Raw genomic sequence first — 22,632 nt, forward strand, 5'->3', positions numbered from 1 at the left:
ACTTTTGCCCTTCAATCAGATACCTGATGACCACTGAATACTAGAACTACTTCCAATAATCAGAGGAAGTATATGTGTGTGCGTGTGTGTGTCTAAGGCACTGCATTATGGAACGCCATAAATAAGCTTTTAATTTGACACGTTAAATAACAGTTTAATTGTAGAATGTTGTGTTTGACCGCAACTTCTGGGGTAGCTAGCTAGCGTTAGCTTGGTACCTAGCTAGCACCAATATAATCAGCCTGAAAACAATGACCTGTAGAAACTGCAGTCATTTTCATTATTCTTAGAAATGAATTAGGAATCCTTGTAAGTATTAGCTAGGTAGCCACTTGTTGTTCGCCTATTGAAATGTAACTTCAGTTCATGAAAATAAATAACTAGCCAGCTACTTAACCCTGTTGCCCAAAGCGAACGTTTTAAACAGCCAGCTAGCTTCATGAGGCTTGACCTGACCGGGTTAATTTGTGAAGCTTTGTCTTCAAAATAAAAGTACCTCTTTGGAAGTGATGCAGAAGGTTACAATTGGTGGAATCATGCCATATTTAGACGAGATAATGTTAAACAACGTTGGAATGTGACGCAATGAAATTGGCTATCAGTCTACTCGGCGACACCTACAGAACACAACTTTGAAGAGTTTACACAAATATCAGTCTACTCAATTCCCAATATATTTTTTTCCCAACGTCGTCCTCAGAGTTATCAGACTCAAACACCAACGCAGTATTGTTTTTCCTCTGGAATAGTGTTCAATACACATAGGTTGACAATAAATGTGGCTCAATTCACAGTTTCACAATAAGAGCTACGACGCTAATGTTCTCTGGGTGTCACTGCGTAGACTGGTACCCCATGTCATTGATCCACAATCCATAGGTAAGGCTGTACAGTGAAATAAGTACGACCCCAATGCTATTCTAAAGTCAAATGAACAAATTATCTTACGTTGATTTTAACATAACATTCCATCCTTGTTTAGCAGCTATTCAATTATGGCACAATTCTACTATTTGTATTCATTTGCGTCACTGTCAATGACATACTTTTATTTTGAAGGCTAACCGCAAAGTCCACTGTTGTGGCAAATCCTTATTGTGGCTAGATTCACATAGATGGGTCCGACCACCATTAATCAAATAAGAACTGTCTTATAAATGTGGGTTATTTTAGATTATGACACCTAGCTATATAGTTAACTAGCTAACTATAGCTACTGAAACAGATTATGCAGTTTTGCTATGTTTTTGGTGAAGAACATTGTTTGCATTTTTATGACCAGCACTGTAGGTGCGCGGGACAACTTTACCAGCATCATAGTGTAGCGACCCGCACAGACAGCTGTGTGTTATGTGCTAGGCTAGGAGGTGGTTGTGTTGTACTGACCAGTACCCGGTGTTCGCGGGGTCCGACATGTCAATCAACCTGCTATCTGCCAATCACGGGAATGCCTGGAATGTTCTGATGCCGGGCATCCTGGTGGTTGGCGGAGTGGCGTGGAGGGGGGTTGGGCATTGGAAGTTAAGACCAGGTTCAGCCTTTGTTCTCTCTCTCTTACATCTGGGCTTCACAAGAGAAGGTCACGGTTGGATTGTGGGTTATCTATTTGGCGTGTGCTACGGCCCAAACAGTAGCCTGTGTAAAGTTGGTTCAATAAACCGTCAATTCGCAAACTCAAGCTTCTGTCTGGACAATTGTTCATTTATGAGCTAGTCAGGTCATTACATTGGTGTCAGAAGTAAAAACGTTGATACAAGTTAGCCAGCTAGCTAGCTGACTTATGTGGCTAGCTACCGTAGGTGAGAACGGGGATTGAAAATGCTTCGAGGGAATCAGAAAGTGAAGGTGGAGGTAGGGGACGATTATGGCCAAGGAGGTGCGTGTGAATGGACGTCGGGGGTTCTGTCTGAGGAGATCGCCAGGGCGTCGGAGCGCAGAGGCCGCTTGAGGGAGGACGTTGGAGTGATGGTGGCTGAAGCGGGCATGAGTGCTTCGTCGAGTGTATTTCGCGCGGATTCTGGTGGGCGGACCGAAGTGGCGACGTCGACGCGGCGTGACGAGGAATCTGGGGCTCAGGATGTAAACAAACATGGCGGCGCCCAGTTCCCGGCTGCGTCCGTATCTGTTAAGACCCCGAAGTATTCCGGTAAGGCGGATTGGGAAGCTTTTCATGCTCAGTTTGAACTGTTAGCTCATTTTAGGGGTGGTCGGATGAAGAAAGGGCACTGCAGTTGGCTTTATGCCTCACGGATGAAGCTCTGTCCTGTTTGATATTGATTAGCCCCGAGGACAGGCATGATTATGGTGCTCTAGTGGGAGCACTGAGGAGGCGCTATGGACAGTGTGTACAGCCCGGGCTACTGCGCTCCGAACTGAGGAATAGACGCAGGCAGCCTGGAGAGCCTCTACGGGTGCTAGCTAATGACATTGAGAGCCTCTCTCGGCGGGCATATGCTCACATGCCCCCCTCCGTGCAGAGCGAGCTAGCACGGGACCAGTTCATACAGGCGCTCTCCCCTACGGAGCTGCGCATACAGACCCAGCTGGCTCATCCTGAGTCATTGCAGACAGCCTTGGAGATGGCTTTGGAGAGGGAGCTGGTGTGGGCTGGGGCTTTGGTGGGGGTGCAGGGAGACACACCCTCTGTGCGAGCTGGGGGGCAGAGCAGCCCGGAGCCGGAAAAGCCTGCTTGGGTGGCCGAAATGACAGAACTCATTCGGGCTGTGTCGCTACAGGCGGCACGAAACACAAGCCCTGGTCCCAGGGTCTGCTGGGGTTGTGGCCAGCCAGGCCATCTGCGCCGAGATTGCCCCATGTCCCCCAGAGCTCAGGGGAAACGGCTCGGGGTCCGCATAGACCGGGTAGTGCGGACCCCTGGCTTTCTATCCCAACCACCATCATCTTCAGGAGGAGCCCACCGGCACAGACGGGGGAAGCAAAGGCTCCACTTCCCCAGAAGCAGACGAGGGCAAGCGGAGGGAGCCTGTTGTTGTGGTGGGCCGGACCTGTGTTGGGGACTTTTGTCATGTCCCTGTCACTGTGGAGGGGGTGCCCTGCTCCGCCCTGGTGGACACTGGGTCCACAGTAACCCTGGTGAGGCCAGATATTGTGCCAGGTTGGACTCAGTGTGAGCCTACAACTGTGCAGCTCCGCACAGTCACAGGTGAGCTGGCACCCATGAAAGGGAAGGGAATAATGACTCTGACAGTAGGGGGCAGGACTGTGCGTCATCCTGTGTGGGTGGCGGCTGTGCAGGACCCTTGTATCCTGGGGTTGGACTTTCTTAGGAGCACAGGCTGCCAGTTAGACCTAAATAGGGGCACACTGAGCTTCCAGGGAGGGACGGAAGTCACCATGGCCCCCTAATGTCACATTCACTCAACCCAACAAACCCTTTACTCCAACAGTTAAAGCAGCAGAGACTCATGGCTGCGCCCCTCCCCACAGCTGTGTGTGACTTTTCCCCAGTCCCCCTGTCACCTACGGCGGTGTGTTACATTCCCCCAGCTACCTCCATGACACAGCCCTCTGTGAGCCCGGGCCGCACCCCCCAGCCCAGCTACCCCAGATGGGAGAGGAGAGGACACTGTCTGCAGTGAGGGAGATATGGGGGAGGAACTGTGTTGGTCTTGACCCTGAGCAGCAGGAACGGTTGTGGCAGTTGCTGTTTGAATTCAGAGACAGCTTTGCGTTGAGTGAGGAAGAGGTGGGTCAGACTCTTCTGGTGCAGCATGAGATCGACACAGGTGATGCTCGACCCATCAAGATGCGTCCCCGCCGTATCCCGCTGGCACGCCAGGAGGCGGCAGACAAGGCTGTGTTGGAGATGCAGCGGGCAGACTTCATTGAGCCCTCAGACAGCCCCTGGGCGGCGCCAGTCGTCATGGTTCGAAGAAGGGGGCAAGCTGAGGTTCTGTGCGGACTACAGGCGGCTGAATGAGGTAACCAGGAAGGACTCATACCCCATACCACGTATCGATGAGTCGCTGGACCTGGTTAGGGGTCCTCCTGGTTCTCCTCACTAGACCTCCCGCAGCGGCTACTGGCAGGTGCCCCTCTCCCCAGAGGCCAGAGCCAAAACTGCGTTCTCCACTAACAGAGGACACTGGCAGTTCAAGGTCCTGTGCTTTGGCCTGTGCAACGCTCCAGCTACTTTTGAGCGTTTGATGGACAGGGTGCTGGATGGCATCCCCCGACAGCAGTGTCTGGTATACCTCGATGACATCCTGGCCCATGGCAGCTCCTTCCAGTCAGCCCTGGGGGCGCTACGGCGTGTGCTGGAGAGGGTGGCTGCCGCAGGTCTGAAGCTCCACCCCGAGAAGTGCCACTTCATGAGGAGAGAGGTGTCCTTCTTGGGCCACCGAGTGGGGAAGGGGGATCAGCACCATGGAGGACAAGGTAGGGGCTGTCAGAGACTGGCCCACCCCCACCGACCAGCGTCAGCTGAAGAGCTTCCTGGGCCTGGCCTCGTACTACAGGAGGTTTGTACGGGGCTTCTCAAGCGTTGCTGCTCCACTGAACCGCCTGCTGCCGAAGGACAAGGCTTTCACTTGGACAGTGGAGTGTGAGGAGGCGTTCAACACCCTCAAACGTGCACTGATCGAGGCCCCGTGCTCGCCCCCTGACCTCACCTTGCCCTTTATCCTGGACACAGACGCGAGCAATGTGGGCATGGGTGGGGTGCTGGCCCAGGTGGGGCCAGAGGGGGAGAGAGTGGTGGCGTACTTCAGCAAAACATTTGACAAACATGAGCGCCGCTACTGTGTCACCCGGCGGGAGCTCTTGGCTGTTGTGGCTTCCGTCAAACACTTCAAGTACTACCTGGGTGGTCTGCCCTTTACTGTAAGGACTGACCACTCTGCTCTCCAGTGGCTCATGTCTTTCAGAGAGCCAGAGGGGCAGGTGGCACGCTGGTTGGAGGAGCTTCAGCCGTATGACTTCACGGTGGTGCACAGGGCAGGGGCACGCCACTCCAACGCCGACGCCATGTCCCGTCGGCCCTGTACTGCAGACGGCTGCCGCCACTGTGAACGGAGAGAGGGACGGGAGAGAGAGCTGCGGGCAGAGGAGGGTGTCTGTGCCACAGTGTGTCGGGCGAGCGGGCCTGTCTGCTGTGAGCTGCAGACTGTCGACGTGGCTGAATGGCGGCAGCAGCAGGGACGGGACACAGACCTACAGCCAGTGCTACAGTGGGTAGAGGCGCACGTGAGGCCACCATGGGAAGAGGTGACAGCGCTCTCACTCGCGACCAAAGGGTTGTGGTCGAAGTTTGAGAGACTGCGGCTGGCTGATGGCGTGCTACAGCGGGCATGGAAGGAGTCAGCTACGGGAGAGGAGAGGTGGCAGGTGGTGGTCCCAAAAGCATTGCGGGAGGCTGTGCTCCAGAGTACTCATGGGGGTGGGGACTGGACACTTTGGGGTCACAAAAACACTGCGCCGTCTCCGTCAGGGCTTCTACTGGGGGCAGCACAAGAGGGATGTGGAGGACTTTGTCGCCGCTGTGACAACTGCACAGCGAGAAAGGGCCCCCAGGCCGCTCTCATGCTCAGCTCCAACAGTTCCCAGTGGGGGCTCCCATGGAGAGGGTGGGAGTGGATGTAGTTGGGCCGTTCCCCACCACAGACAGTGGAAACCGCTGGGTGCTCACGGCCATGGACTATTTCACAAAATGGCCCGAGGCCTATGCTCTGCCTGACCAGGAGGCAGAGACCATCGCCGACGCCCTGACAGCGGGGATGTTCAGCAGGTTTGGAGCTGCAGAGTCCATCCACAGCGACCAAGGCAGAAACTTTGAGTCCCGTGTGTTCGCCACCATGTGTGAGAGGCTGGGTATGCACAAGACCCGCACTACTCCTCTCCATCCTCAAAGTGATGGCCTTGTGGAGCGCTTCAACAAAACGCTTGGACAGCAGCTGGCCATCGTCTCTTCCAAACACCAGCGTGACTGGGACAAGCACCTGCCTATGGTCCTCATGGCATGCCGCTCCGCTGTCCAAGACTCCACCTCCTGCACGCCTGCCCTCCTCATGCTGGGGAGAGATCCGCACCCCTGCGGAGATGGCGTTGGTCGGCCCCTGGATAGCCCTCATGTTCCTCCGGGGCCGGAGTATGCCCGGAGACTCCAGGACCGCCTGGAGACAGCCCACACCTTCGCCAGAGAGCAGCTGGTGAATGCAGGTGTGAGGCAGAAAAGGAACTATGACGTGCACACCGGGAAGGCACTTTGTGGCTGGGGAGCTGGTCTGGGTCTACAGCCCCTAAGGAAAAAAGGCAGATGCCCCAAGTTGGACAGTCACTGGGTGGGACCCTGCAGTGTCCTGGAGAGGGTAGGGGAGGTTGTGTACCGGGTGCAGCTTCCTCCCAGGGGGAGAAAGGTGGCACTGCACCGGGACAGGTTAGCCCCATACAGAGGGGCCTCTTCTCCCCAAACCCCAGGAACCCCCACAATTCCCCTCTCTGGCAATGACATTCTCCAGGCACCCACCCTCAGGTGCCGCAGACAAGGCTCCAGACAGCCCACTCCCCCTGTCTCCCCCTGTGTCACCGCGTGGTTCCCCAGAACCACGGACTGTATTACCCGTTCCCGCTTCCTTGTCCCCCATATCCCTGCCTTCATCCCCTGGTTCCCAGAGGGGCACTCTGCGACCATCACGGCCACGCAGGCAAAGGAGACCTCCGGGTCGCTTCAGAGACTTTGTTTGTTCCCTCGGGGACGAGGGACTTTGTGGTGGGGGGGCTGTGTAGCGACCCGCACAGACAGCTGTGTGTTATGTGCTAGGCTAGGAGGTGGTTGTGTTGTACTGACCAGTACCCGGTGTTCGCGGGGTCCGACATGTCAATCAACCTGCTATCTGCCAATCACGGGAATGCCTGGAATGTTCTGATGCCGGGCATCCTGGTGGTTGGCGGAGTGGCGTGGAGGGGGGGTTGGGCATTGGAAGTTAAGACCAGGTTCAGCCTTTGTTCTCTCTCTCTTACATCTGGGCTTCACAAGAGAAGGTCACGGTTGGATTGTGGGTTATCTATTTGGCGTGTGCTACGGCCCAAACAGTAGCCTGTGTAAAGTTGGTTCAATAAACCGTCAATTCGCAAACTCAAGCTTCTGTCTGGACAATTGTTCATTTATGAGCTAGTCAGGTCATTACAATAGCATACGTATCGATGAATCGTTGTGACATGAAATACGACTAATAGTGTAATCAATGTGTAATTACTACGTAAAATAATGATGAACGTGTTACATTATCATGTGATGTGCAGTCGTATTCAGGTCCTGACAAGCTAATTTGACACGTCAAATAGTGTTATTTGACACGTGTATCTTTTTTGACACGCAAAGAATCCAGGCTGTATCACAACTGGCCACGATTGGGAGTCCCATAGAGCGGCGCACAACTGGCCCAGCGTGGTCCTGGTTTGGCCGGTGTAGGCCGTCATTGTAAATAAGAATTTGTTCTTAACGTACTTGCCCAGTTAAATAAAGGTTCAGTAAAATAAAGATGTGCTAATAATGTGCACATGAATGTTTGTGTCTGTGCATGCTTGTTTATCAGGGAGGGTTCCCCTTCAGCACGGGACTGTTGCTGGATCTTGAAGTCAGTGATGCTTCTGCAGTAACACACACTGTCCCTTCATAAATCGTCACGTCTCCTTAGAACCCTTGTGCGACGTTGTCAGTTTGGTCAGTGGCATTACCAACTACTTCTATCTACTGTAATGACCTGACTAGATCATAAATGAACAATTGTCCAGACAGAGGCTTGAGTTTGCGAATTGACAGTTTATTGAACCAACTTTACACAGGCTACTGTTTGGGCCGTAGCACACGCCAAATAGATGACAGATAACCCACAAGCCAATCGTGACCTTCTCTTGTGAAGCCCAGATGTAAGAGAGAGAGAACAAAGGCTGAACCTGGTCTTAACTTCCAATGCCCAACCCCCTCCACGCCACTCCGCCAACCACCAGGATGCCCGGCATCAGAACATTCCAGGCATTCCCGTGATTGGCAGATAGCAGGTTGATTGACATGTCGGACCCCGCGAACACCGGGTACTGGTCAGTACAACACAACCACCTCCTAGCCTAGCACATAACACACACCTGTCTGTGCGGGTCGCTACGCTACTATACAACCAATTACAGTTTTTAACACACGTTGATATACCATGTGTCAGAGTCTGGTCTTATGGTAGCGATGCTGACTTTGGACTGGATATCCCCCCCTAGTGACGAGGGTTTAGAATCACAGCCCTTCGTGTTTGTGTTCCCAATTTTTCATGCGTCTTTCTCTACTATCTTGCCAACTTTAAACTACTTTCAAGGCGATATCTCACGATGCTGATAATAATGCTATCACTGTTCATGTTCGATTCCATCATCCAACAAAGATTCCAGTCTCCGGTATGTCATGGCTGCGTGTTAGTCAGTACTCTCTCCTTGTCTCCTTTACTTCATGATTAGTTCCAGGAGTTTTCCTGACCAGAGAAAATATCGGGCATCTAGTTATAGGCTATTATGGGTCAGAGGGTAACGAGGTATAACTTAGCCCTACTCATGACAGCTGATGGGTGAGAGAATATGGATAGGTCTCCTCCATCTAACAAGTCCAGATCAGTAGTCACAGAAGAAAGGATACAAGTAAAGGAGGCTATTAAAGACTGTCGGTACTCTGGCTGTGACTTGAATGCCAATTTCGTGACCCTGATTTGAATGCCTTCCCACTGGGCACAAACTGTTCAACGTAACTTCATTGAAATTACGTGGGAACAACGTTGATTCAACCAGTGTGTGTGCCCAGTGGGATGTTGTTGTGTGTAGCCAGGTCCTGGGGAGTGTGCTTCACCTGTGGGGTTTGGTTCGGCTTGGAGGCCTTGGCCTGCATGGGTCATAGCTACCACAATGGGTAAGGATCCTTATTGCTGGAGGAAATATCAGTCTTTTTCAAACTGTTACAAATACATATCTCTATCCCTCCATTATTTTTTTTAAACCTTTATTTAACTAGGCAAGTCAGTTAAGAACAAATTCTTATTTTCAATGACAGCCTAGGAACAGTGGGTTAACTGCCTGTTCAGGGGCAGAATGACAGATTTGTACCTTGTCAGCTCAGGGGTTTGAACTTGCAACCTTCCGGCTACTAGTCCAACACTCTAACCACTAGGTTACCCTGCCGCCCCAATGATGTATATAATGTAAACCCTGGATTGTAGATGCTATCTATTGGCCATTGAGAGGCTTTGAAGCCACCGGTTGGCAATATTGGCACTCCACAGTAGGAGCAGACCCCCATAGTATTGTGACAATAACATTAGTAATCAAAATAACATTTGATGTTTTTAAATATACATTCATTTTTTTAAGTTTAGTTCACATAATCTAATTTAAACGTATGCATTAAGGTGTCTGTAATAGAATACATGTGGCAAAAACAAATGTAGACATTAATAAATTAATTCTCTACAATGGTGGGGGAGTGCCAAGATGGAGGCACAGTGGCTTCACCACAGCGCCCCCTATCAATCATCTAGTGTAAATATAATCCCCTCCCCCCTTTCTGACTCTCTCTCTTGCGGCTCACTGTGGTGTGTGGGGAGGTATAGAGGGCCTGTGACTTCCTGATGGCCCTCCAGATGAAGGACAGGGGGCTGGGGGTGAGGACTTTGAGTCCTGTGAGCAACGTCGCTATGTCCAGAGCGCTAACTCCCAGATCCTCAACACCTGCTTTGCCTCATGGCTGCCAGGTAACTGCCTATGTAACTGCCTTGTAACTACCTATGTGACTGCATTATTACCACCTTGTACCTACCTATGTGACTCCAACTAAACTTCCTGTAGACGGGTTGGATGTTTAGCAACAAAACTAACGCTTGTTTAACTATGGGGCAAAAGAGACGGGGTTGATTTAGATTGTGAACAACATGTATACTAAATTTTGTGTCCATTGTTTATTGAAAACATGAATAAATGTGTACAATGAGCACCTATCTCTCAACTACATTGTTACAGTTGTTGGTTAGATAGCTAACAAATTTTTGCCATATTAGCATAGATGTGGCATCAGTCCATACACCTCAAAACAAGACATGGTATGAAGAACAAGATGAAAATAGCTGAAAAGACCCACCTACAATTCCCCAAAATGGCAGCTTCTTGTCATCAAGAATCACAACAACACACCGACTTCTGCCCCATTGAAGCATGCACATGGTTTTCGTGACGTTGTCAGCTAACTCGTCTATGTAAATACACCATAAAATTTGATATATAAAACACTTTAGACATGTCAGGAGTAAACCCACCACCTCTCCTGTTCTTTGGGAAATATCCAGATGCCAAGGTGATTGAGTGAGGAATACAGCTGTTGATTGACAAGCAGCTGCCCAATGGAGACTAATCACCACGCGTCCTGTCACACTGTGCTCAGTGCTTTGCTCTACCTGAGCTTTGAATCAAATACAACAAATGTAGACTTTACTGTGAAATGCTTACTTTAGTATGAAGTTGTCCCATTGTTCAGAATAATATATTGCCCTCTGTCTGTCTTGTACATCTGTATTGTTTTTTGAAGACCAGAACGCTGTGGGGAGACATTCTAGAAGAGAGACATACTGCAATAAATACCCTGAAGCTTGAAAGATTACCCCAAAGTCTATTTTGTCTGCAGGAGAGCATCTCGAGGATGTTCAATAAGAGCTGTGCCATCAGCTACACCTCCTACAGGAACGTATTCAGAGTGTGGACGCTGTGCCGCCTTCTCCAACCTTTACCTTTACCCCTCCAGCCCTCTGGCTGTGAAGGTCAAGCTGTGAGGTCAGGAGTCAGCAGAGGTGTGCTCAGTGTCATTTCTGAAATCTTTACATTGAGAACAGTGGGATGCTAATGAAAGGTGCTGAAACAGGAGTCCTGAAATGACCTCAACCCTGGGATTACTTTACCATGCATGCTATTTAACATTCTTTTGCCTTACGTTTTTGGTGGGACTGAACTCGTTGAAACAACCTTTTAGCTGAGAAATAGTGTCATTTTGGCTCCTGTATTATGACATTAAATCGATACCCTTTCATCAGTCTGTAAATAGTGCTGAAATAGAAAAATGTCCATGTTCCCTATTAATATTAACCGTAGTTTCTGAAAATATATTGATCAGTGGCAATCAGTGCCGTTTAAGATGAGGGAGGACTGTTTTTTTATTTCATGAGCTTGGCCATGTTTCTATTACAGTATATTGGATGACTCTCATTCATATTCCAGTCACCCAGTTCAATGTAACAGCGATAGGTTTAGGCTACTACACGATACTCAAATGTTCCCTATTGTAAAGAAAGTGCGCCGAGAGTCGGGAAACAAGTTCAGGGAGTGAGTGTTTTTAATGGAAAAAAACGCAACATAATCCAAAACAAACACGAACAACGCACAGACAAGGTAATCAAGGAGGTGATGGAGTCCAGGTTAGTGTCATATTGCTCTAATGCGCGTAACGATGGTGACAGGTGTGCGCCTTAACGAGCCGCCTGGTGACCTAGAGGCCGGAGAAGGAGCACGCGTGACGGTACCCCCTCCCCGACGCGTGGCTCCAGCCGCAGGACGCCAACCAAGATGACGATCCCGGGGATCAGGAGCGGACCGGTTACCTCTGCTAAGGCACAGGAGCATGGCAACCTAGAGCGCCGGAGAGAGAGCATACCTGACGGTACCCCCTCCCCAGCGCGTTCGGCTCCAGCCGCAGGACGCCAACCACAGAGTGTCATATTGCGCTAATGCGCGTAACGATGGTGACAGGTGTGCACCTTAACGAGCAGCCTGGTGACCTAGAGGCTGGAGAGGGTGCACACGTGACACCTATACCCTTCACGAGGATGCTACAACCTAGCCTTTGAATGAAAGTTTACATCGTAGGTGCACTCAGGTCGAGAGACACATTTGAGGTGACAGACCGTGACATTCAATACGCCTTGCACACTCTTGCCTGCATCTAGCTGATATACAGTACCACAAAAAAAAAATCTACATTGTAGAATAATAGTGAAGACCTCAAAACTATGAAATAACACATATGGAGTCATGTAGTAACCAAAAAAGTGTTAAACAAATCTAAATATATTTGTAAAATATTTTGCCCTGATGCCAGCTTTGAATACTCTTGGCATTCTCTCACCCTGCTTCACCTGGAATGCTTTTCCAATGGTCTTGAAGGAGTTCCCACATATGCTGAGCACTTGTTGGCTACTTTTCCTTCACACTGCGGTCCAACTCATCCCAAACCATCTCAATTGGATGAGGTCAGGTGATTTTGGAGGCCAGGTCTGATGCAGCACTCCATCACTCTCCTTCTTGGTCAAATAGCCCTTACACAGCCTGGAGGTGTGTTGGGTCATTGTCCTGTTGAAATACAGATGGGATGGTGTATCGCTGCAGAACACTGTGGTAGCCATGCTAGTTAAGTGTGCCTTGAATTCTAAATATATCACAGACAGTGTCACCAACCATGCACCATCACACCTCCTCCATGCTTCACGGTGGGAACCACACATGCATAGATCATCTGTTCACCTACTCTGCGTCTCACAAAGACATGGCGGTTGAAAACAAAAATCTTAAATTTGGACTCATCAGATCAAAGGACAGATTTCCACCAGTCTAATGTCCATTGCTCGTGTCTCTTGGCCCAAGCAAGTCTCTTCTTATTGGTGTCCTTTAATAGTGGTTTCTTTACAGCAATTCGAACAGGAAGCCCTGATTCATGCAGTCTCCTCTGAACAGTTGATGTTGAGATGTCTCTCTGAAGCATTGATTTCGGCTGTAATTTCTGTGGCTGGTAACTTTATTGAACTTATCCTCTGCATCAGAGGTAACTCTGGGTCTTCCTTTCCTTTGGTAGTCCTCATGAGAGCCAGTTTCATCATAGCGCTTGATGGTTTTTGCGAATGCACTTGAAGAAACTTTCAACGTTCATGAAATGTTCCGGATTGACTTACCTTCATGTCTTAAAGTAATGATGGACTGTCGTTTCTCTTTGCTTATTTGAGCTGTTCTTGCAATAATATAAACTTGGTCTTTTACCAAATAGGGCTATCTTCTGGATAACACCCCTACCTTGTCACAACACAACTGATTACCTCAAACGCATTAAGAAGGAAATTAACTTTTAACCAGGCACACCTGTTAATTGAAATGCATTCCAGGTTGGAAAAGCATTCCTCATGAAGCTGGTTGAGAGAATGCCAAGAGTTTTCAAAGCTGTCATCAAGGCAAAGGGTGGCTACTTTGAAGAATCTAAAATATTATCCGTTTTTTTAAACACTTGTTTGGTTACTACATGATTCCATATGTGTTATTTCATAGTTTTGATGTCTTCACTATTATTCAACAATGTAGAAAATAATAAAAATAAAGAAAAACCCTTGAATGAGTCGGTGTGTCCAGACTTTTGACTGGTACTGTAGGGTGTAATCATTAGTCTAAGAGTTTCTTTTGGACAAATTCAGGAATGTTTATCCCCATTTTGGCTAAGTAAGTGAAACTGAAATTGAACAAAAATGACTCTCTCGCTTCTCCTTCATTTTGGAATAAATTAATTTGTTCAAAACTGTTCAACTATTGTCTTTCTCTTTGAGTCAACTATTCACCACATTTTATACAATGCAGTGCTAGCTATCTGTAGCTTATGCTATCAGTACTAGATTAATTCTCTGATTGTTTGATTGGGTGGACAATGTCAGTTCATGCTGCAAGAGCTCTGATAGGCTGGAGGACGTCCTCCAGAAGTTGTCATAATTACTTTGTAAGTCTATGGAAGGGGGTGACAATCATGAGCTTCCTAGGTTTTGTATTGAAGTCAATGTACCCAGAGGAGAACGGAAGCTAGCTGTCCTCCGGCTACACCATGGTGCTACCCTACAGAGTGCTGTTGAGGCTGCTGTAGACCTTCTTTGCAAAATAGTGTGTTTTAATCAGTTATTTGATGACATGATTATATGTAGTATAGTTTTATCGAAAAAGGATAACTTTAAATGTTTTACATTTAAACATTTTGTGAAATTCACTGAGTATGGTCCTCCCCTTCCTCCTCCGAGGAGCCTCCACTGGTATTGATCTACTTGGTTTGTAATTAGATCATATTTTCAAATGCAGAATAAAATAATTATGGTTTCACTTCGACTATTTCTTTCTTGCTCCCGCTCCCCCTCCTGGCGCTCGAGGTCGCCAGACTGCTCATCATTACACACACCTGTCACCATCGTTGCGAGCACCAGCTCTTTATGGGACCTGGACTCCATCACGTCATTGATTGCCTCCCCTATATCTGTCACTTCCTCAGTTTCATTTCCATGTCTGTATTGATGTTGTTTTGTAGCTCTTGTCCAGACGCTGTTCTTGTTTAGTTTCATGTCAATTTATTATTAAATCCTCTCCCTGTACTTGCTTCCCTTCTCCCAGCATCTGTAGTTACGGAATCATAACATCAGTCAGTACAGGTGCATTAAAGCTTGGACCGAAAGACTGAAAAACATCTATCTCAAGGCCATCACTAGTCGGCTACCACCCGATTTACCCTGCACCTTAAAAGCTGCTGCCCCATATACATGGAATTACTGGTTACTTTAATAATGTTTACATACCGCTTTACTCATTTCATATGTATATACTGTACTGTATTTTAGTCAACGCCACTCCTAATATTTATATATTTTTTACTTTTAGATACTACTGCACTGTTGGAGATATGAACACAACTATTTCACTAGACCTGCAATAAAGTCTGCGAAATGTGTTTGTGACCTATCAAATTTGATTTGAACATATGATTTGATTTAGAAATGGTGTTAGACGGATGATGAGCTGTGACTGGTTTTCTCCAGACATGGCGCTTTGCATTTAAGCCAAAAAGTTATATTTCTGTCACATCAGACCACATCATGTTTTGCTTTATCTGTCTTTCACATGCCTTGTTGCAAACTCCATGTGCTGTCATGTGCCTTTTTCTCAGGAGTGGCTTCTGTCTGGCCGCTCTCCCATAAAGCCCAGATTAGTGAAGTGCTGTAGAGACTGTTGTCCTTCTGGCAGGTTCTCCCATCTCAGCCAAAGAACTGTAGGGCGTCAGAGTGGTCATTGGTTTCTTGGTCACATATTTGACCAAGGTCCTTCTTGCCCCGTTACTCAGTTTGGTCAGTCGGACGGCCAGCTCTAGGCACAGTCTGGGTAGTTCAATATTTTTTTGCCCCATTTCCCAATGATGGAGAGCACCGTGCTCTTGGAAACTTTCAACACCCTAGGAATTGTTTCATACCCTTTTCCAGATACATGCCTCATCACAAGTCTGATCTACAGACAGTTCCTGGGACTTCCTGGTAAAGTTTCTGCTCCGACATCTGTGGAACATTATATAGACAGGTGTGTTTCTAAATCTTGTCCAAACAATTTAATTAGCCGTAGGTGGACTCCAATCAAGTTGTAGCGACATCTCACGGATGAACAAAGGAAATTGGATGCAACGGAGCTCAAGTTGGAGTGTCATAGCAAAAGGGTGTGAATATTTATGTAAAGGAGAGATTTCTGTATTTCATTTTTCTAGGATCTCTTAAAAAATGTTATCACTGTCATTATAGGTTGTTTTTGGATGGATGAGAAAATTGAATCCATTTTGAATTCAGGCTGTATCACAAAAAATATGGGATCGGTCAAGGGGTATGAATACTTTGATGGCCCAGTAAATTAGAAGGATTCCTTTGGGAATCAAGCAGACAACGCTTCCTGGAACTACATCCCAGTAACTACGCTACTTCTAAATGCTGTGCCTCATTTTGAAACTTCATTTTGAAAATTAAAACCATGTTTTAAAAGATATGTTACGACCTGATTTATGTAGTTTAACATGTATCACGTTAAGTACTTTTGTTTACAAAGTGTTACCGGACTTGTTGGCCCAAGCTTAGCTCCAACTTGAGGAAAACGCAGGCAAAAAGAGTGAATTTAAAATAGTGTTTGTTCGTTCAAATTGTCTCGTACAATGTCTGACAGTATTCAGACCTCTTGACTTTATTTTGTTACAGCTTTATTCTGAAATTGAATAAATTGCCCCCCCATCTACACACAATACCCCATAAATGACGAAGCAAGAACAGGTTTTTAGAATTGTTTGCTAATTTAATAAAAATATCACATTTATATAAGTATTCAGACCTTTACTCTGTACTTTGTTGAACCATCTTTGGCAGCGATTACAGCATCAAGTCTTCTTGGGTAGGACACTACAATCTTGGCACACCTGTATTTGGGGAGTTTCTCCCATTTTTCTCTGCAGATCATCTCAAGCTCTGTCAGGTTGGATGGGGGAGCGTTGTTGCACAGCTATTTACAGGTCTCTCCAGAGATGTTCGATCAGGTACATGTCAGGGCTCTGGCTGGGCCACTCAAGGACATTCAGAGACTTGTCCCGAAACCACCCCTGCGTTGTCCTGGCTGTGTGCTTAGGGTCGTTGTCCTGTTGGAAGGTGAACCTTCGCCCCGGTCTAAGGTCCTGAGCAGGTTCTCATAAAAGACTAGTCTCCCAGTCCCTTCTGCTGAAAATCATCCTCACAGCATGATGCTGCCACCATCATGCTTCACCGTAGGAATGGTGCCAGGTTTCCTCCACATGTGACGCTTGCCATTCAGGCCAAAAAGTTCAATCTTGGTTTCATCAGACCAGAAAATATTGTTTCTCATTGTCTGAGAGTATTTAAGTGCTTTTTTGGCAAACTCCAAACAGGCTGTCATATGCCTTTTACTGAGGAGTGGCTTCCATCTGGCCACTCAACCATAAAAGCCTAATTGGTGGAGTGCTGCAGAGATGGGAAAACCTTCCAGAAGGACAACCATCTCCACAGAGGAACTCTGGAGCACTGTCAGAGTGACCAAGGTCCTTTCCCCAGATTGCTCAGTTTGGCAGGATGACCAGCTCTAGGAAGAGTCTTGGTGGTTCCAAACTTCTTCCATTTAAGAATGATGGCGGCCACTGTGTTGTTGGGGACCTTCAATGCTGCAGAGAGCTCTACGGACAATCCCTTTGACCTCATGGCTTGGTTTTTGCTCTAACATGCACTGTCAACTCTGGGACCTTATATAAACAGGTGTGTGCCTTTTCAAATCATGTCCAATCAATTGAATTGACCACAGGTGGACTCCAATCAAGTTGTAGAAACTTCTCAAGGATGATCGATGGAGATTGCTGAGGATTTTTCAAATCCATTTTTGAATAACAAAACGTAACAAAATGTGGAAAAAGTCAAGGGGTCTGAGTACTTTCCGAAGGCATTGTATGTGCTCTACAAAACCATGTACCTCCTTGCTCATATGATTTTTTTTCTATCATAGTAATGTCAGCGAATAGTGAATATTGTCTGATTAAAATATTGTATCTGGTTTGTTTTATGTAGAATAATTAAATGATTCCCAGAGGAGAGCATCTAATTTCTTGTTGTATGCTGAAATGATTAAAATAGATGTCCAATTATTGTTTTTGATATTCCAGTTATTGTGGGCCTGGGGGAATGCTAATTTGTTTATGAGTATTTGTTTATCCAAGCCGGTCTATAATTTGAACCCTGCCTAGTTTCCTCATAAAGTCGAGCTTGCCTCAACAGTGATTTGTGGTGACCTAAAATCCAAATTGGTGCGTGTATGTACATATTGTCCCAGTAGATGGCAGTGTAGTGAATTTCCACTTTTAAATGCAACGAACATTAATTTGATGGTGCATATACGCCCCCAATGACGCTTACGAAGGTAACCAATCAGGAATAGTCTGTTGTCTGCTACCCAGGAAGAACTGTTCGTAAACTTTAACCATTTCTTGAAGCAGGCTGTGTGCTTTTCAAGCTAATTAGAGAAGGAAAAACTACACAATGTCAATAACTATTTTGAATTCTACGCACAGGTAGGCATACGTATGCAAACGTTGATTTAAATGTATGTTTAGTCGACGAGGACGCCGTGCATGTAGCTAGAGTTTAACGTTAGCTGGCTAGCTTTATGTGGGGTTTTTTCAGAAGATACTGACAATACCGTTACGCTTGTTAACACTGAGCTGCACTGGGTTCTGAACGCAATCATGGTTACACTTAGACACCATGTAACGAGTATGTGTATAAACCCTGGATGACTGACAGGGGGCTTTGTATTGAAGCTACCACACAGCCATCTTGGTACTCCTCAATTGTAAAAAATATTTTTGGAAGCTATAGAAATGCATTTATTTTCTATTACATACCTTAATGCATACTTTTAAAAATTATGTTAGCCTAACATAAAAACAAATATATATAACATTTGCACTCACTGTATATAGACTTTTTCTTTTTTTCTACTGTATGTTTTGTTCATTCCATGTGTAACTCTGTGTTGTTGTATGTGTTGAACTGCTATGCTTTATCTTGTCCAGGTCGCAGTTGCAAATGAGAACTTGTTCTCAACTAGCTTACCTGGTTAAATAAAGGTATTTTTTAAAGTACAAATGTTATGGCCCCACTGCAACAAAAAATACTTAAATACATATAATTTTGTGCCTGAAACTTCATTGAAATGCAATATAATTCCATTCATTGTAATGGAGGACTGGTTCTATTTGGGAGTGCCAATATGGTCAACTGGTGGCTTTAAAGCCCAATACATAGCATCCGCAATCCAGGGTTTAGATACCGGCGTGAGATGTAACCATGATTGCGTTCCGACCCCAGTGCAGCTCAGTGTAAACAAGCATAACAGTAGGTTCTTCCCCCAGGCCCACAAATCCACTGTCAGAATAGTTTGTCTAGCCTCCCGAGTGGCAAGAGTGACGCAGTGGCTAAGGCAGTGCTAGCTGTGTCACTAGAGATTCTGGCTTCAGCCGGCCGCGACCGGGAGACCCATGGGGCGGCGCACAATTGGCCCAGCGTCGTCCGGGTTAGGGAAGGGTTTGGCCGACAGGGATGTCCTTGTCCCATCGCACACTAGCGACTCCTGTGACGGGCCAGGCGCAGTGCAAGCTGACACGGTCGCCAGGTGTACAGTGTTTCCTCCAAACCCATTGGTGCGGCTGGCTTCCGGGTTAAGTGGGCATTGTGTCAAGAAGCACTGCGGTTGGGTTGTGTTTCGGAGGACGCATGGCTCTCGACCTTCGCCTCTCCTGAGTCTGTACGGGAGTTGCAGCGATGAGACAAGATTGTAATACCAATTGGGGAGAAAAAGGGGTACTTTAAAAAGTATAATAGTTTGTCTGAGTAGATTTTGTGTTGCTGCCCAATGGTGCTTCAACTCTCCATGCATGATTACAGTAGCTAATATCTTGACATTGCATTCATCAACCCATTAAACCTTGTTCACGTTGGAGTGACTCAAATTATATTTTTTGCTTATCTGATTTGAATCTGGTATTTTTCCTGCTGTGTTAACAGCCAAAAAGCACATGGAATCATATTTCAAGCCACATTTCAAACCACCTTCATAGGTTTGAAATCCGATGCAAATCTGATTCCTGGCCATGTGAAAATCAGACTTTATTTTGCCCACAAGTGGTTTTTAGACTTATTTGGCATATCTTACTTGCTAGCTACTCTGACAAAAAAACAAACATGTGGTAGCTAACTAGCTTAATTGTTTACAGACACATGAATGGGCTAAAAAGCTAAACTGATACCTAGCTAGCTAATTGACTGCTGTGGTTAGCTAAAAAATGACTTGTTTTGAAAGTTCAATAATCGTATCCTTTGAGGTGTTTAAAAGTGGTCTTACACTATGATTTTTAACATTCAAAGCAACTGGGAAACGTTCATGGCAGGCATTGTTGTCACCTTGGCTTGCTATATAACTCGTGAGTGATAGGAAGCATGAGCACCACCACCAATCAGCCTACACCACTGCACGCACACCCGTTGTTACTATGACAACTAGCGTAGACATGCCAGCAAATGGCTGCTGTCTGAACACACACGCACATCCTATTTGGTCAAAAGCAACTTGCTGTTTGGACCAATAATGTGTATCTGCTGACTGCGGTTACTACATGCCACACCTACTATGCTGCGCCCACACCATTGAGGCTGCTATCGCTCTCTGGCTCATACTCCAGCACAGTCGGTGGCGGAAATGCATCTACTTTGGATGCCAACCAGGGCTCGACATTAAATCTGGTCCGGAGCAAGCAAAAAATAAATCACAATATCAAACAATTACTCTGATCAGGCAGCTGTGCTGCCGCAGGGCAGTGTATGGTTGATATCCTGAGTAAATTGCCCCTACTCCTATTTGCTATAACCTGTTTCAATAATTATTTTATATTTACACAAAGCAGGAGAACAAAGGCAGAGTCCCACCAAAGCAGCGCAAAATATCCGGCCAGAATTGTTTTGTTTTTTCTTCTCCCTCTCGAATGTTGGATGATCTGGGCCAATAGCCAAAGTCTATTTTTATAGCAGACACTCGGGTGTCTGATTTTTGTAAAAGGCCAAATGTTCTATTTTCTCTCAATTTGAAATGAATATGACTTGGCCTATTAAGAAACTCTTTCGGTTTAATTGCATGCTTAGATTTCTCCTGCCATGCTGGTTCATGATCAAACAATGAATGAATCAAACGGAGTCTCAAATCTCAAAGTTTTAAGTGCTTTTTTAAATAACTCCAACACATGGGAGGCCTAAGGTAATAACGAGAGACAAAAGAAGCAATAGCATGATATAAACATCGAATGAGAAAAAAACAAACAACCTGAATACAGAAATTATGCATGCGTGGCCAGAATATAAATCCTTCCTTGTTATTGCAAACCAAACGACCAAAAGCCTAATCCTACTAACTGAAATATCATTAAAGCATTAAGAGAAATTAAAGTTATGAAGAGGAATTTCCAAACTATACTAACAGTGTTTAATGGCCTAAAGTTGAAGCTTTTAAATGGGAATAATTAGTCGGAGTATATGCTATTCTCATTCACATATTTTGAATTACAAATATTTTAGGCCACAAGAAGTGAAATTGAGCAAACAATGTCAATATGGAAAAATCAAATGAGGAGTCAAAAGAACTTAGACTACAGCTGAGGAATGCTTATGAAAGAAATGCATAGTTGGGCTAGGCCTATTTCCATATTATTTTAGCAATGTGCAACCTACCTACAACGCATATAGTAACCTAGGCCTAATATGAGCGGAGGATGAGGGAAAAATGTGAATCAGTTTATAATTATCCAGTTCTGAGAACAGCAGAGTTGCTCTGCAACCCATGATGATTTACAACCCATCACAAGATGCACAGCCAGCGAGGCTCTTTTGACTATGTCACTGGCTCCATCTGCGTGCTTCTGCACACATGGGTAGACAGATTGGCATAGCTGAGAAAAATAGGGGTGCTGCAGCACCCTCTGAAAAATCAGATTTAATTTTTTTTTTTTTAATGATTAATAAATAAGTATTTTTTTTTTTTTTTTCTCACAAGTAATGCATTGGGGCTTTTACTAGTCCTTTATTAGTGACCGATATTGCCGTCTGTAGTGTGAAAAAATAAAATAATAATCTGCCCCTTTATTTTGGATGGCTGCTAGGGGCGATAACATCGTCTATGGCTGGGTTGTCAAACTCATTCCATAGAGGGCCTAGTGTCTGCTGGGTTTTCTGCAAATACTCAGCCCTCTGTGGGACAAGTGGACTATGGGTCTGCAGAATTTGTTCTTAGCTGCCTTTCCTAGTTAAATAAAATAAAAAATAAAAAGTTATTTTTAATCCCTACTATATATATATACTTCACTAATTTTCAGTCACCCTTTTGGCTGATGGTGTTACATAACTTTTTTTGTTGGGACAAGTGACTTCAGCATTTGGACAAGTAAAACATTTGTCCAAAGGACAAGTGGCTAAAAAAGTTCATGTCAAGCCCTGCCAGCCACTGAAAACCCACCACCGAAGAAGAAAGAGGCTGGTAGCTAGATAGGCTAGGGGACACCGGTACACAGTGTGAAGGTTAGTGTGTGCTGGTGTCCTAGCTAGCAAACCAAACTGATTTGAGCATTAAGCCCTGCAGTGTGAACAAGGCTTTAGTCTTCCAATTGCAAATTGTGTTTCTCCAAAGAGACTACTTTCTAGCTAGTCCTTATTATAATGCAAGGTAGAATAAAAAAGCTTTTTAAATAAATCAAGCCTTGTCTTCTGCCGGTTGTCCTCTAACATTGTGAGCCAATATAACAGTAGGGAGGTCGAATGAATTGGCTGCTGCACAGTCACTATGGGAGCTCTTTCTAGAACACCTGGTTAAATTGTGCATAAGAGCATTTTGTTTTTATCTCAATGCTTAAACTAGTGATGGGGGGTCGCAGGACTTTGAACTCTATAAAAAATGTATTTCTCAAATGGCACAAATCATTTGGGGTGGTAAATGTCGCTGGCCACATACTTATACACGGATTAGACAGTCAAACTGTCATTAAAATAGCAGCCGACCGTTGTCACTGTTGATATTCTAAGGTGGGTCGTGATTCGTTTGAAAAAGTGGTTTGTTCCCTTTGGCAGACTCCCGAAATCAACATCCGCCATTCCAAAATATAGATAGCAGCCTTCAACAAATGTTTATCTAACCAACCTGTTAGATAAACCCAATGTATATGTAAGGGGCTTAATGCAGTTGTAT

The 22,632-nt window shown here is 46.0% G+C and overlaps 1 protein-coding gene across 2 annotated transcripts in view; it reads left to right on the plus strand.

The window, feature by feature from the left end:
* The first annotated feature begins 17,778 nt into the window (after positions 1-17,778).
* hibch (3-hydroxyisobutyryl-CoA hydrolase) overlaps positions 17,779-22,632 on the plus strand; it is a 50,897-nt gene continuing 46,043 nt past the window's right edge. The window contains exon 1 of one of the 2 annotated variants that reach the window (XM_029631774.2): positions 17,779-17,917. In XM_029631774.2, coding sequence (XP_029487634.2) covers positions 17,886-17,917 — 32 coding nt within the window. In that variant the 5' untranslated portion in view covers positions 17,779-17,885. The remainder of the gene's footprint in view (positions 17,918-22,632) is intronic. The other variant, XM_029631765.2, reaches the window with a different exon arrangement.

This window comes from Oncorhynchus nerka, linkage group LG3, assembly GCF_034236695.1.
Source record: "Oncorhynchus nerka isolate Pitt River linkage group LG3, Oner_Uvic_2.0, whole genome shotgun sequence".
Classification (NCBI taxonomy): domain Eukaryota; kingdom Metazoa; phylum Chordata; class Actinopteri; order Salmoniformes; family Salmonidae; genus Oncorhynchus; species Oncorhynchus nerka.